Consider the following 16,759-nt stretch of genomic DNA (forward strand, 5'->3'; position numbering starts at 1 on the left):
TAAATCCTCATCTATTCCTTGTCTCTATGGGGCTAATCCATACCTGATTGCTGCTGTGCATGTTTGCACAGTAGCTGAACACGCCTAAACTGCACATGCTCCGGTGCCGCAGTGCTCCAGCACATGGCAGACAGCCGATGTCTGTCAGAGCCCAGAGATGGCCTCTGCCTCATTGACAGGCAGAGGCAGTGGGAGGGGGAGGGATGGCGGCATTATGGCGCCCTTTAGGGGACATGGTCCTGCCAGCACAGACGTGGCCGGACTGTGCCAAGCCACGGCGGCTGTGTGACATCACACGCAGCCGCTGTGACCTGGGCAGCGATAAGTAGCTCCTGGGCAGCACTCAGGACCTGTACTGGCCAGGAGCTACTCCTGAAGTGCAAAAGAATTGCTGCTGTGCGATGCTTTTGCCCTTCTGTGACGGGGCAGGGACTGACATACGGGGCAGGCTAGCCCTGTGCTGGGCGTACCTCAGCATGTCTGTGTTCCTGATCATAGTTGTGCTAAATTTACCACAGCTACAATCAAGTCTGAATTACCCCCAATGTCAGATATCAGTGGGATAATAAAATGATATGTGGGTCATTATAGTAACTACGAGTCTGCTGAGTGAATGACATCAATGATCCCTGGTGGGTGACAGAACCACTCACAGATCACACATGAATCTCAGACTCTTTATTCAACAGTAACCTGCAAAACATCACAATTACTTTATCTGTTGATCAGGTTTTAACATCAGATCAATATAAATATACAGTAACATATGTGATTATTTATTATTAAGGTTTATCATTTGCACATTGTCAGGAAGATCTGGTGTATTTATGTCTATTTGTATCTCAGACTTACAGTAGGGGCTGATCTGAGTCACACGCTGCGGCCGCTTCTGTTGGTGTAGTTGTGTCTGTGACTATATGATAATGCGGGTAATAGCCCTTCCCCTGGTGTACAAGCTGCGTCTGACTGTGCCAGGACTGAGACGCTGACCTCCAGCATCTGTAGACACTGTAACACCGCTCAGTACATCTTTACATGTCACCATCAGTCACACCATAGACACTTACCCCAGCCCCATGCTAGGTGCAGAGTTTCTATCTGAGTGTGACCTCCAATGTGAGTGTCTAAACGTCTCTATACACAGCCACTTCACCGACATACAGATGTGTCCTCATACACCTTTCCTATATCCTGCCATGTGTGGCACGGTTTAGCATGCCATAGAGTCTGAGATTAGCCATGCTTTATTATGATACTTTATACATATTCTATTATCGGAAACAATTTTTTTTAAATCCATCCACTCGCTGCATGTAGAAAAAGTTTAGTCGTGGTATGTACAGAAAAGGTGTAAGTGGTCACATCTGTACCTGCAACACTTCCATGACACTTACATACTGTACATACCACCGAACACTCTCCATGGTGAAGTAGGGACTCCTGCGCCCAAAAAGGGGACATGGGCTTGGCAAAAAGGGGGCATGGCTTCACAGGAATAATGTGATTGTGATCCACGCCCCCTGTTTTCAAACCGACACACCGCACACCCTGCACCCATATAAGTTTACTTATCACTCCGCTGTCCCCGCACTGGCTGCAGAACTGCAAAAATCACAGGGAAAGTGTCCGCCGTGGCCATTATCCTTGTGATTTGTGCAGTAGAGATTTTCCTTGGGAACAAGGTGCAGGTGACAAGTTCTCAGAGACCTGCGCATGCCGAGCAAACTGTGTCACGAAGCCAGAGTCTACTTCACCAGCGGAGAGGAGGTGGCCCATACAGAAACTATGGGGGTAATTCTGAGTTGATTGCAGCAGCAAGTTTGTTAGCAATTGGGCAAAACCATGTGCACTGCAGGGAAGGCAGATATAACATGTGCAGAGAGAGTTAGATTTGGGTGGGTTATTTAATTTCTGTGCAGGTTAAATACTGGCTGCTTTATTTTTACACTGCAATTTAGATTTCAGTTTGAACACACCACACCCAAATCTAACTCTCTCTGCACATGTTATATCTTCCCCCCCTACCTGCAGTGCACATGGTTTTGCCCATCTGCTAAAAAATATGCTGCTGCAATCAACTCAGAATTAGGCCCTGTATACGGGCCCCCTCCTTATACATTTTCAATACACTTCTATGTGTGTGTGTCAAAGCTACTTCAACTGTGTACAAACACAATCAGGATGTATACACAGTGCGATTTAGACACATGTGCGGTATTAAATATATGACTCAGAATTAGGCCCTTATTACTCTCTATGAGCTGTAATAAACATTGCTGCCTCATAGTCAATAAGGTCACTATCTGATGTTCTTTTCTGGACTGCACAGTGATCAATAACAAACCCTTCATCAGTGAGAACTTTTCTTGCAAATTTCTCATCATATCTGAACACATGTACCTTGTCCTGACCAACCATCGCATAAGTTGTATTTAAAACCCCAAACAATATCATGTATCCTTCAGGTTTTAGTAGCTTCACAAATTTTCTGAAATTAGTTATATAATCATCTTGGTCTTTGCTGATTAAATCCAACATCCCTGTACTGATGACACAGTCTGCTGGTGGGAGCACCTCCGGGTCTGTGAGATTCTCATTGTCAATGTCACATTTCATGATCTTTGTTATTGCCGTCTTCAATGTCATGTCTTTGTCCTGACACTGGTCACTGAAATATACAAACACAATAAGGTTCATTGGGATCTAGGACTAGCCATGACACCACATGAGAAATAAGATATGGTTTTATAAGGAGATTGAATACGTGGGAATGTATAATTTATGAAGGCATTGTTTGTTTCCTAGAAGGGTTCCTTGAAAGTGGTAGAGATGGGGCATTATTCTACACTTTCAATCAGGCACCCCTTTAATCTTTCAGGAGCACTTTATATGGCAGTGGTAGGAAACAGATGGCCATTGGATACCTCTATCCAGAACACTCAGCTCCTACCTGCTTTATTCTCTGCTTAAAACACAGCTACAATCAATTATAAAGCTGAGAATAAGACTGAAGATGATCAGAGCATCAGATTTCTTTATTGCTTATCCTCATACAATTGCAATTAATGTTATTTGTTCTGCACCAACTGATCACATATATCACATATATCTAAACTATTATAACAGTGAAAAAAATGAATATGAATACTGCTTAATTTAGGCAATCAACAGCAGTTACCTATTTGTGGTGATCACAAATATTTTTTGTAGATCAAGCTACAATATTAAAGAAGAAGAGAGAAAGACAAAAAACTATTTTTTGGACGCACTCTTTAAACATATATTAGGTCAATTATGAAACAGAATGAATATGTTCTGGTAAATAACTTAAAACTTAACATTTATTCTATTTAAAAAATCTTGATTCAACCATTAATCAATAAGGTTACAAGATCACAAAAGGGTGAAAAAAATATTTGATGAAAGGGTGAAAATATATTTGAGACCAATTAATTTAAAGTAATGCACCGCGCTTCTTGTAAACTACAATAAACATATAATAAAGTAGCTGCATTCTCAGCAGTAAACATTGGAAGGCCGATACTTTATAAAATATAACTGTACATTCATTTAAACATACATATTAAAATACAAAAAAAAATCACACAATAAAATACAAATATAATTGCATGAGACTTGTTCATTAAGTGTCCCTGGTGACTTGCAGGACATGGACAGTTCATCAATGGTCCTTAATGCTCCCTAGTGTTGTTATTCTAATGTAGCAATATACTGGGAAACTTTTACTTTAATATTTTTTGCAACTAAGTGGCATTTTTGTAGCACTAGAATTTACAAATAAATGAATTACCTCACTGCACCCACAGGCTTTTACTGGTAACAATGTTCCGCTTAGTCAATGCTGGCTGCCAGCATCCCGGCTAAGTTCAGACACATAATACTGATTACTGTAGCGTGGCCGCTATAATAGTTACCCCTGCACATGTGTGGCGATCCTTCCACTGTGATCAAGCCCCCATTCCTCTTCTCCCGGTGGTGAGGCTATCACCGGCTGGGGCAGGTAACAGCGCTGGTAAGCATTTCGTTCTGTTTGGTTAGCTGACGGATGTTTGTCGCTGCCAGTGCAGACCACAGTGCCGGGGTAGTTTCAGTCACTTACAGCAGCGTATCTCCCTGTGCTGGTGATGCAGTAGAGGTAAGCCAGTGACTGATAGGGTCAACACGTTTCATCCCACAATGCACTGGGACTTTCTAAAGACTGCAGACTCCTTGGTTCTTTACTCTTTTATACATGTGATTCCTCATTAATGAATCCCAGCTGTATCAACTGATGAGTGTCCATACGTATGTTATCCACATTCATGGATTTCAAAACTAGTAAGACTAATAAAACATTCATATAAAATCCTCATGGAAATTCTATACCAATACAATCAAAAATATATCTACTTAAGTATAAGTCTCCCAACTATAACAAATGACCTTATGGCTTGCTAGCGCCTTTCAATTTATATTCACAAACAGTGTTATTTCCTCTGATTTCCAACAACTCTTTATTCAAGGTCCCAATATAATATATGCCAATCCATATACAACCTATATTAACACACATATACAGTATGAAAAATCTCTTTGTAATGTGACATAAATATAAGAACACATATCTACATGTATCAGAAAAAAAGAATATATAGTCCCTGTGCACACAATTGGGCAGCTCTAATAAGCCCTGAGATGGGGGGATCACACTCTAGATCCCAGACAATAGCCACAAACACAAGATATCACTGGCCAATATGTGCACCCAAACAAATAAAAAAAAAGACAAATGAGAGAAATTAATGTACACCCCTGGTTAATGCGACTCTGGAGATGTTCCACTTGTTTCTTGGAGTAACGTAGAGCATGAAAAAAATAGAAAACACAAAAAGATCCTTGTGTAATACTGTTGGGTTGGATTGAACTTTTGTCTAATAATGAATTTAGTACTCCAATAATGATATGTCACGGGGTCTAATACCCCTATATCAAATCACTCACAATCATGAATGGAAAGGCTTCTTATACCGTAGCACAGGTACCCCCTCCTACGCGTTTTGATCCTCCAGGGATCTTTGTCAAGGTGACAAAGATCCCTGGAGGATCGAAACGCATAGGTGGGGGTACCTGTGCTACGGTGAGGACGCTATCTGGTGAAGTTGTTTTAATAAAGTGTTTTTATGAGTGAAAAAGATTTGGTTCACTTACACATTTTCTCCTGAGGATTAATGTCTGGGAGATGATTGTGGATTGAAAAAAGGAAAAAAGAAGGAAAAAGACCCACTTACCATGCATCTTTACAAGTTTTAGTCTGTGAGTGTTCTGATAACAGGGGTCATCCCCTGGTTTTCATACTTGGTGTTGGATCCACGTGACTGAGTATTATATAGGCCTGAATACAAGCTTTCTACCTGTGAGTCTTCACTAAAGGGGGCATCCCCTGACCCTACATGGTCGTGGTTTTCCATTAATTTGTATAAGAAGCCTGTCTTTCCATTCATGATTGTGAGTGATTTGATATAGGGGTATGAGACCCCGTGACATATCATTATTGGAGTACTAAATTCATTATTAGACAAAAGTGCAATCCTACCCAACAGTATTACACAAGGATCTTTTTGTGTTTTCTAATTTTTCCATGCTCTACGTTACTCCAAGAAACAAGTGGAACATCTCCAGAGTCGCATTAACCAGGGGAGTATATCTACATTTATGTTTAATAATTACAGTCCTCCATATAGAATTCTAACTTTACACATAAATTAACCCTTCTAAGTAACAATCTGCCAGATTGGGTTCTACATCCACAGAAAAAAACTACTAGTTCTTTCAAAGGATATTTTCAACTATTTCGCATGATTTTCCCCCTCCTTAGTTTTTCCTCCACCCTCAAAGAAATCCCCAGTCTGTATATTAGACCTATTATTATGGTTTAGTGGAATAAAACTGTAGAACAACCTCTTCCTTTTTCAATATCATCTTCATCCTATATCCATACCAAACATAATAGGTTACATTGGGTCTCATAGGAGATGGCACATACTTAACCACTTGCCTGGCATGGTCACATCAGATGCGACCATGCCTGCAAGTGCTCTATCTGACCTGGTTGCCCAGGATGTGACCAGTCAGATAGAGAGTGTTAGCAGCGGCAGGGAAGATAAACTTCCTTTCTGCTGCTGCTGTCAGAGGGACCCGGAGGTCCAGCAGCCTCCCTGCACTCTCCCCCACTGATTGCCGTGCTGTCGATCACTGCTGATCTGTCAGCATGGCAGGATCCCCCCCTCCAGCAGCTGCAGTCAGAGGGACCAGAAGCTGAACTCTCCCCTACTGATTGCCGTGCTGCTGATCACTGCTGATCGGTCAGCATGGCACGATCCCCCCTCCAGCAGCTGCAGTCAATGGCAGCTGCTGGGAAGTGTAAATGAACCCTCCCAATCCACCCCCAGAGCCCCCTGTATACCTGCAGGCTGTCCCAGCTTTCAAAATGAAAGCCGCGATGGTCGCGATGTTCCCAATGTTCTGATGGTCACAATGTTCCTGATCAATGTTTCGAAGTTTTTAAAAATATAAAAAAAAATGTAAAAACAAAAACTTTTTTTTTCTCTTTTTCTTTTTTTTTTTAACTAAAATCATTTGTGAAAGGGTTAAATTCATGTTCTTCACCTTTTTCACTCATAAAAAAACTGACAATTTTGGAGCAGTTTTTGGCAAAATAAATCATGATTTAAGTGGTTAATTAACCATCTAAACATATATAATCCAATGCATCATTGAGGCATTTAGGAGTGAGAGTCTCTAGTTTAAAAATCTAAGATGATTCACCTATACAGAGCTGTCTAAACATATTACCTCCCCCTTTTGTGTTATTATATTTTTCTATTGCCACAATAGATAAACCTTTAGGGTCTCCTTCATGGTATTTTGAAAAATTATGAGACACACTATGCATGACTTTTCTAATCAAGATAATGCATCTAAGTTCTCTGAACCTGCTCTTAATAGTTCTAGTGGTTTTCCCTACATATTGTAGGGAGCACAGACCCCGGAGAACATACGCACAGTAACATTGTTAAGTTTGTTTAACTTACAGGAAGAAAAATCAATACCTTAAATACAGAAAGGTTAAGGATGCAGCGACCGCTAAGCGTGTGTGTAAAACCCCTATGAAATGAGTACACGCTGTAAGCACAAAGTAGCTACATGTGCGGCAGAATACACTTTATAACTCCTAACAGGAAAGGAATTTGACACCCATTGTATATGTAATGTTGTGGTCCAACGCAGCAACAAATGTTTACTTAAAAGGGGGTACCACAGAAATACAATAACACAAGAGAAGAAGCTACAACCAATGATACATACGATTGTTCGCCTGCGCCAGCCGAATCCGGTCCTCAGTCAATCTGGAAAGATGACCTTCAGAGCATGTGTCTGAGACTGGACATGAGGCTTGGCTTTTATACAATAGTCCAAAGCATGAAACAAAGGAAACTGTAATCTCTTCACCCATAGGCCAAAGGGCTAGTCATTTACAGTACAGGAGGGGTCATGGGTTGGTTTTAATAGGTGGGCGATGCCTGGTCCAGGTGCACTTGCAGATTTTCTCCACTGGGTTCCCGCCAAATATCAAGAGTGCAGTAAATACAGTGTAATATTAATATTACGTTCCTACACATATCTATGAGCAGGAGCGTGCTGCTTTCTGCAAACTGCAATCGGAATATTGCCCTTGAAATACTGTACAGCTGGATACCAAACACCACCTCCTATCCTAATTCTGTCCCCTCATATCATGTAAAGTTGAATCCCTCTGTTGTTATACTTCCAAAGTAAATGTAACTTGCTGGTGTGGTGCGTGTAGGCTATGTGTAAATGATGTACTATGTGAATTAAATATCAGATATGTCTATGTGGTTTTTCCATGCGAATGCGTATGCTACCGTATTTACTCATACCGCGAGCTAATACGCAGGACTTCGTGAGCCAAAATACGCAACGTTTGAGCATGCGCCTACACAGCTGAAGAAGCACCCGCATGGAGGCCACTCTGTGTGGTGTTTGCACGTGAAGCATGTGGGTCTAATATTTTCAACTTCGACAGTCCACCCTTTGGCAGTAAACAGTAAATGCCACACATAACTAATAAAACTGAAAATATTACTTATACATTGTATACAAAGTTTGATTGACCGTGTATATATGTATATGCCGTATATGTTCTAAGTAAGCTTCGAGGTACTGCAAAGTATACATTAAATCCTTCTTATCCCATATTAAGGGTCTGTACATGAGCAAACAAACACTTTGGAGGTCTTTCTAGGCAAAGGCCATTAACCTTCTCCTTTCCGGCTTCTTATACGAACAAATGGGGAGCACATTTATCTGATGATACATGTGGGAGAGACGTACGTGTATGATATACATTTATCGACTATGTGTGCCATTGATTGAAGATTGCAGAGATGAGGGTAAGACATATAAAAATACATTTACACAAATTTGGGTATTTTGAAGTCTTTTCCAGTTGGATGTTTCTGGATAGAGGGGAAAACAGAAAAATGGTGAAAGAAACAGGCTATCAAATTAATTTGCAATCCTTATCATAACACTGTTTCTATGGATGGATCATAAATCAAATCTGCTGCCGTTACAACGCCCTCAGTCCTTAGACTCATCAAATTTGTCCTGTGTTTGTGCCGCGTCAAAATTCAAACACATCTGAATATCAGACCAATAATTATGATAACACCTAGGATACTGAGGATAAACTTTCCCACACTTGCAATTACATTTTGCGCCCACTCTCCTAACCCAGAAAACCATTTGAGTGGGTTCAACCATGAGGCCAAGCCAGTCAATTCATTACCCACAGCCGTCAAGGTAAGGTTGTGCTTCCGTCTGTACTACCACTTCAACTGCAAGATCTCGTCCATCTTTTGATCGATGATCTTCGTTGGGTCTTCAGTACTATTCGTAATATACGTTCAGCACTTCACACCATATTCAGTTGCCAGAATAACACAGTACCCACCGTGACATAATTCAGGACCATACTATGCTGGACCAGCTCCTTCATTTAGGCTTGTAACTCCCTGCACGTATACCTGTAGGTGTCATCATACATCTCAGTGATATTATCTATCAAGTTCGCTAGCACATGGATGTACCTGTAATGTATAATTCTTCTGGCAGTATGGGTAATGTCTAATGTGAGAAGAATTTGAATCAAATGGATCAAATCAGAGGCTGCGTGCTCTGTCCTATCTATGAGGTGTCTCTTGAAAATGTGTTCATAATGTGTATGAGTATAAGGAGTTTGAGCGTTGCAGTGAATATCTTTCATTTTGTCATGTGCAATGGTCATATCCTCTGGTAGTACTCTGCCATTATAACACAACCATTCAGAGCTCGGAGTAAGCCACTTGTACGCTTTCCTTTCACATATGAAGTAGGCATCATCTGGGAGAACATAAGGGACAAAAAGCAACAAAACCATATCACAGATTTTCTTATAAAGAAACCAGTCCCCAGTTCTCCCATTTGCTCAGTACAAGTATCGGGCTGGATGATGTGGGCACAATACCCTTGTGACACTTTTCCAGCCCACATGGTTCTGATCCCACGTGTATACCTATATCGAAAGTACTTCCTGCTTGTGGCTATCTTACGTACAAGTTGGGAGTTGATAGGTACTTTATCAGCTCTATGTGAAAAGGTCATTGTCTGGTTATTCCATGCCACTTCCCAATTTCCTGGTTTCCGGAAATTGGACACGTTAAAGCACAATAGTGACCTATCTACGTGGTACTGGTGGAGCTTCAAGCTAGGGGGCCTAGATATGTTGAATTACTTGTCCACCGATCCCCCCCCCCATAATTCAAGTACCTCATCTACTGTTAAAGGGTATGGTACTAAGCCCGACTTACTCTGTCTTTGAGGTACTTGTGTGCACACCCAGCATTCTGTTTGGTTTAAGACCGTACCCACTAATGAGTGGTAATCACTCAAAGGATGTCCGCTCATGTCGATATTACTGTTTGACTGACATCTCTGGATGCACCCATCTTCAGTTATGTTTTCGCAATACCTACATATGCAGTATTCATCAGACAATAACCCTTCACATTGCCTCAGAGCTCCGTGACTACCAGATCTCTTACTGATACCAGCTTTGACCAAAGAGATGCGCAGATCCTGGGGTCCTACGAATCCGTACTCTCCATCAGAACCCATTCCAGATCCTTGCTCGACATCTCGGGGGCCCTCACAAAAACAGATTGTCCTTATCAAAAACAGAGTCAACAGAAAAAGCCAAAACACAGTCCCTTGGTGTGGATCCATTTCGTTAAGGAGCAAAAATAGAATAGGAAAAAAAAAGAAAAATGCAGTGGGGGTGAAAAAGAAAAATGTTACGACAACCGTCCTTAATTTTGTTGCTCTCCACGCTCAGGTGCTGTCCGTCAGTCCTGCCTCTCAGCTTTCCCGGAATAGATTCTCTAGTGATACAAGGTTCTCTTCACCTTTCTCTTTGTCACGAGTTTTCTCCAGGTCAGCCACCTTCTTGCAGTGGGACGAGTGGACCCAAGTCTCTCTCTCGGCAACCTTTAGTGCTGTCATGCTGGTCAACAAAACTTGATACGGTCCTTCCCACCTGTCAATGAGGCAACCTGAGCGTAGAAAATTTTGAATCATCACATAATCCCCAGGTTCAATGTCATGACAAATACAGTTTGGTAGATCAGGAATCGCTAGTTTTAGATTCCTTTACTGGTTTCTCAGTTGCTGGCACATTCTAACCAAATATTGCACAGTTATTTCATTACTGCACTTCAAATCATCCTGGGGTCTATCATTACATGAGGTTGTCATCCAAAAAGAACTTCAAAGGGTGATAAGTTCAGCGGTGACCTGGGAGTGGTTCAGATACTATACAACACTAGTGGCAGTGCTTCTGGCCACAACAGTCCAGTTTCAGCCATCACTTTGCTCAGCTTGTTCTTAATAGTGCTGTTCATTCTCTCCACCTTCACACTTGCCTGTGGCCGGTTTGGAGTATGCAGCTTACTATTAATACCCATCAATTTGCACATGACCTGAAAGACTTCACCTGTAAAATGGGTACCCTTATCACTTTCAATCATTCTAGGGATACCATATCTACACTCAAATTCCTGCACGATTTTCTTTGCAGTGAACATGGAAGTACTTGTGGCAGTGGGGAATGCTTCTACCTAGTTTGAAAAGACATCGGTACATACTAACACATACTTTAAATTCCTACAGGGTGGTAACTGTATGAAGTCGATTTGTATTACCTGGAAAGGTCCATCTGTAGGAGGGATATGGGATGGCCCCGTTGGTATTGTCTTACCAATATTCTTCCTCAAGCAAGTAAGACGTGTCATTGCTTTCTTACCTGCATGAGAAGAGAACCCTGGTGCACTCCAGTAGGCTCTTACCAATTTGCACATACCTTCCTTGCCCAGATGAGTCAGACCGTGTGCCAACTCAGCTAGGCTCGGAAGATATGCCCTGGGGGCCACTGGCTTATCTTGTCCATCTGTGCAAAGTCCTGAGGACTCCTGGCCATTATCCTTTCACCTTCCAGACTGCCCTCTCCATAGGGAACACAAATTTTACTTTTCGATTAACTGTTGCATGTTTACCATGTTACGTTGAAGTTGGGAGGTGATAGGTACTTTATCAGCTCTATGTGAAAAGGTCATTGTCTGGTTATTCCATGCCACTTCCCAATTTCCTGGTTTCCGGAAATTGGACATGTTAGTTTGTGTGATGGTGCTTGCTGCTGATTTTGCAACTTCGTCTGCCCAGCTGTTACCAATTGAAATTGGGTCTTGGTTGTTAGTTTGTGCATTACACTTGATAACAGCCACTCTGTCTGGTTCCTGTATGGCTGTCAGAAGCCTCTTGATGTGTGACGCATGCACTACAGGTGTGCCAGCTGCCGTCATGAAATTTCTGAGGTGCCACAGGGCCTAAAAATCAGGCACCACTCCAAAAGCGTACCTAGAGTCCGTGTATATATTAGCTGACTTACCCTTTGCTAACTCACATGCTCTGGTCAGTGCTACCAGCTCAGTGACTTGTGCTGAGTAAGGTGGACCAAGGGGTTCAGCTTCTATGATACCTTTGTCATCTACAACTCTGTATCCGGTGCACAGGTCTCCCAATTTCGTCTGTCTGTGGCAACTACCGTCAGTGTAGAAGTTAAAGTCTACGCCTTCCAATGGGTGGTCACTGATGTCAGGTCTCGCAGTGAAAGTCTGGTTTAGGTATTCCATACAATCATGCGTATAAGTGTCTGCACTAAATCCTCCTTCACCATCATTCTCATCCTCCACCCTTTGTGCATGACTAGGCACACTCGGCAAGTAAGTTGCAAGATTTAGTGTGCTGCACCTCTTTATGGTGATGTTTACAGGGGGCATCAGTGATAGTTCCCACTTTGTAAACCGAACGGATGAGACATGTCTTGTTTGGGCAGAATTTAGCAAGGCTGATAATGCATGTGGTGTATGAATGGTCAAGTTGTGTCCTAACACTACGTCCTCGCTTTTACTTACCAACAAAGCTATAGCTGCAACACTTCGTAGGCAAGTGGGGAGAGACCGTGCTATAGTGTATCCAACTTTGCACTGTAGTAGGCTACATTCTGTGTTAAGACTCCCGCCGCACACCCAGTGCTTTCAGTACCGTACAATTCAAAGGGCTTATCGTAATCTGGAATCCCCAATGCTGGTGCTTGTGATAAACACTGTTTTAGTATCTCAAATGCCAGATCGGACTCTTCTGTATGAGAGACCCGTTCTGGTTTGTTCGAGGAGACCATTTCTTGCAAAGGTAGTGCCAGGACAGAGAACCCTGGAATCCAATTCCGACAGTACCCATACATTCCGAGGAAAGTGCGGATCTGTTGATGAGTTTGCGGCAGAGTCATGTCTTGGATGTCCTGTATTCTGTAAGTGGTCAGTTGCCTAAGTCCTTGCGTCAAGCAGTGTCCCAAATATTTAACCTTAGTCCGACACAATTGCAACTTATCCATTGAAACTTTGTGTCCTGTCTGGGAGAGATGAAACAGAAGCTGTTTAGTGTCTGCCAGGGACGACTCGAATGAATCAGAGCACAACAACAAGTCATCAACATATTGTATTAGCACCGACACACTCTCAGGTTGAAATAATTTCAAACAGTCATGTAGGGCCTGGGAGAAAATACTTGGGCTGTCAATGAAACCTTCGGGAAGACGGGTAAAGGTATATTGTACTCCCCTGTAAGTGAAAGCAAAGAGGTATTAGCTGTCAGGGTTGAGAGGGACAGAAAAGAATGCAGAATAGAGGTTGATGACAGTGAAGTACTTGGAGGTGGAGGGAATCTGCATGAGGATGATGGCTGGATTGGCTACTGTGGGAAATTGACTCTCAACTATCTTGTTTATCCCTCTTAGAACCTGCACTAGCCTGTAACCCCTCCCTTCACTCTTTTTCACAGGGAAGATGGGACTGTTGGCTGTGCTGGACGTCCTGACTAGGATGCCCTGCTGTAGCAGCCTTTCTATGATGGGGTATATTCCTAATTCCACCTCTGGTTTCAGAGGGTACTGATGGATTTTTGGAGCTATCCTGCCAATTTTTATTTGTATTACTACTGGGGCTACATTCGCCATCAATCCAGTGTCCTGTCCATCTTTGGTCCAAAGGGAACCCGGTATTTGCAAGATAATTTCCTCTACCTGCGGTGGACATGTGTCTATAACGGTGGAGTGTAACATTAGCCTTTGAGGGGTGTCTAATATATCTTGTACTTCCTGTGCACGGTTCTCGGGGATATCTAAGAACACTCCCTCAGGGGTACAGTATATGACACACCGCATTTTACACAAGAAATCCCTGACAAGCAGATTAGTCGGAGCCGATGCAGCCAACAGGAAAGAATGTTTGGTATGCAACTGCCCTATCGTAATCTCTGCAGGTCTACTCAAAGTGTACTGTTGCACCTTTCCCGTTACTCCTATTGCCAAAATCATTTTACCCGTGGTTGTTACACATGTGGTTGAATTTAGTACTGATCTGGCCGCCCCTGTGTCTAAAAGAAAAGGTAGTGGTATGCCAGCTACATCGACTATGACCTCAGGTTCACTTCCATGGCCAGCAATCAATTCACCAGCTTCAGACTACAGGTATGACCTAACCTCTAATGTGTAGTGGGGCCCTCCCGCAGGGCATTGGCAGCTACAATATGTGTGGGGGATAACAGTGGGTTTCCATGGGAAAAAAGGGGTGAGGGAATGTGATCAAAGGCGCCCAAAATTTAGGAGGAAAGTTTGGAAATAATGTTAGTCATAAAAAATAAAAGAGTTTTGACATGAAATAAATGAAGAAATGGTGGATACAACAATACTTATGGGTTCTTCTAGATGTTCTCAATCAGCTGTCCGTTTGTGATTTAAATCCTCAGACAATCCTCAATTGATATGTGAAAACAAAAAAGTAAGAAAAAAACCAATGTGTAGTACAATTGTTGTAAAGAATGTCTTAATAAGGGTGTCCAGAAAATGAAACCCTGGTGAATGAGGGGCTTGATAGTAGAAAGGATAGATTCTCGCCACCAATATTCTCAGGGTTCAAGACGTACCGAAACTCACATAATATATTGTAGGAATAAACATATAAAGGTATCTTTGTTTGATTTTAGGTACAGCGTACCTCACTCACATGTCCAGTAGGTGTTCTCCACATATAAAGGTATCTTTAGCGGTCTTTAATAATGGTCCAAAGCGGTAAATTTATAAAAGAAAAAGTTTTTTATTTGACATGAGTCAAAAAGAGTAAAAAAATACAGGTAATTTACAATTTGACCTTATCCGTCGGGCAAAAAAATGGGGGTAACGGGAGATAAGATTGAAAAAATCTCCAAATGCTAGAAGGTAGTCCGGAATCCCCTCTGTAAGCAGAAACCCCCAAAGAGATACCTTGAAAAATACCGACACGGTTGAAACGTCGTTGGTGCATGCTGAGCGTGGATTCACACTTTTAAACAGGTTTTTGACCATCTTAAAGGTATCTCTTTGGGGGTTTCTGCTTACAGAGGGGATTCCGGACTACCTTCTAGCATTTGGAGATTTTTTCAATCTTATCTCCCGTTACCCCCATTTTTTTGCCCGACGGATAAGGTCAAATTGTAAATTACCTGTATTTTTTTACTCTTTTTGACTCATGTCAAATAAAAAACTTTTTCTTTTATAAATTTACCGCTTTGGACCATTATTAAAGACCGCTAAAGATACCTTTATATGTGGAGAACACCTACTGGACATGTGAGTGAGGTACGCTGTACCTAAAATCAAACAAAGATACCTTTATATGTTTATTCCTACAATATATTATGTGAGTTTCGGTACGTCTTGAACCCTGAGAATATTGGTGGCGAGAATCTATCCTTTCTACTATCAAGCCCCTCATTCACCAGGGTTTCATTTTCTGGACACCCTTATTAAGACATTCTTTACAACAATTGTACTACACATTGGTTTTTTTCTTACTTTTTTGTTTTCACATATCAATTGAGGATTGTCTGAGGATTTAAATCACAAACGGACAGCTGATTGAGAACATCTAGAAGAACCCATAAGTATTGTTGTATCCACCATTTCTTCATTTATTTCATGTCAAAACTCTTTTATTTTTTATGACTAACATTATTTCCAAACTTTCCTCCTAAATTTTGGGCGCCTTTGATCACATTCCCTCACCCCTTTTTTCTCATTGTATTTTTACCTGTGTTGTGGGCAGGTATAGGGATGTGATTGGGTTGACCTATCCTATTGCGCCAGAGTTCACCTTTTTCCATTTTCTGAGTGGGTTTCCATGGGCCTGCCAGTCCCTCCTCTGTGGGTACATCCTTGTTTCCCCTCTATGCGGCCCATAATCCCTTCTATGTGTTCCCTGATCCCAACTATGTGTCTGGTAATGTGGTTCGTATTCAAGTCTAGGGGGTCTATATACGTTATGTGTCCCGTTACTTCTAAAATGCCTTTCTTTCTTGCAAAGGAAACATGTTGTTGACCGTTTCTTACCATCAGGGGCCTGGGGTTTAGGTTGATTGGACATCCCTGTAAGAGCCTGTATACTTACCATCATCAACCTATCCCCTTGCGACTCCCTGTTTACTGATGTTTCGGTCATGCTCAATTGCAGACTCTCTTAGTTCAGCTACCGTGAAACCTCTCCAATTTGGCAGAGAGGTTTGCACTCTGATCCTCAATGCCTCCTTCAGTCCATCCATTAGTACAGAGACAGCTACCTCCCTGTTGTTGGCATTTTCCTTTATATCCGCTATCCCAGTGTATCTAGCCATTTCCTACAGTGCTCTATGGAAATACTTGGATGCAATTTCACTTTCCTTCTGTTTTATGGAGAAAAATGAGTTCCACTTAAATAAAGTAGGGAAATACAATCCTAATTGTATGTTAAGATGCCTTACATTCTCCTGTCTTTACTCATCAGTGAGAGGCACTTCTACATCTAATTTACAATTAGTTATACATTTTGGGATGTCAATATTTGAGGGTAGACTCGCTCTTAGCACTGTCCGCCAATCTTTGTTCGTGGGTTCATAGGCATTGCCCAATTCTTTAATGAATTTTTGGAATCCGACTTGATCTTTTCTGGGATCGGGGAATTATGACATAATTGACCTAAGTTCTGATCGGGACCAAGGACAATGCATTGCAATGTTC

The 16,759-nt window shown here is 41.9% G+C and overlaps 1 protein-coding gene across 1 annotated transcript in view; it reads right to left on the minus strand.

Annotated features, from left to right (window-relative positions):
* Positions 1 to 2,247: 2,247 nt before the first annotated feature.
* LOC134965649 (nicotinamide N-methyltransferase-like) overlaps positions 2,248 to 16,759 on the minus strand; it is a 62,701-nt gene continuing 48,189 nt past the window's right edge. The window contains exon 3 of the mRNA XM_063941982.1: positions 2,248 to 2,668. Coding sequence (XP_063798052.1) covers positions 2,248 to 2,668 — 421 coding nt within the window. The remainder of the gene's footprint in view (positions 2,669 to 16,759) is intronic.

Source organism: Pseudophryne corroboree, chromosome 10 (genome assembly GCF_028390025.1).
Source record: "Pseudophryne corroboree isolate aPseCor3 chromosome 10, aPseCor3.hap2, whole genome shotgun sequence".
Lineage (NCBI taxonomy): Eukaryota > Metazoa > Chordata > Amphibia > Anura > Myobatrachidae > Pseudophryne > Pseudophryne corroboree.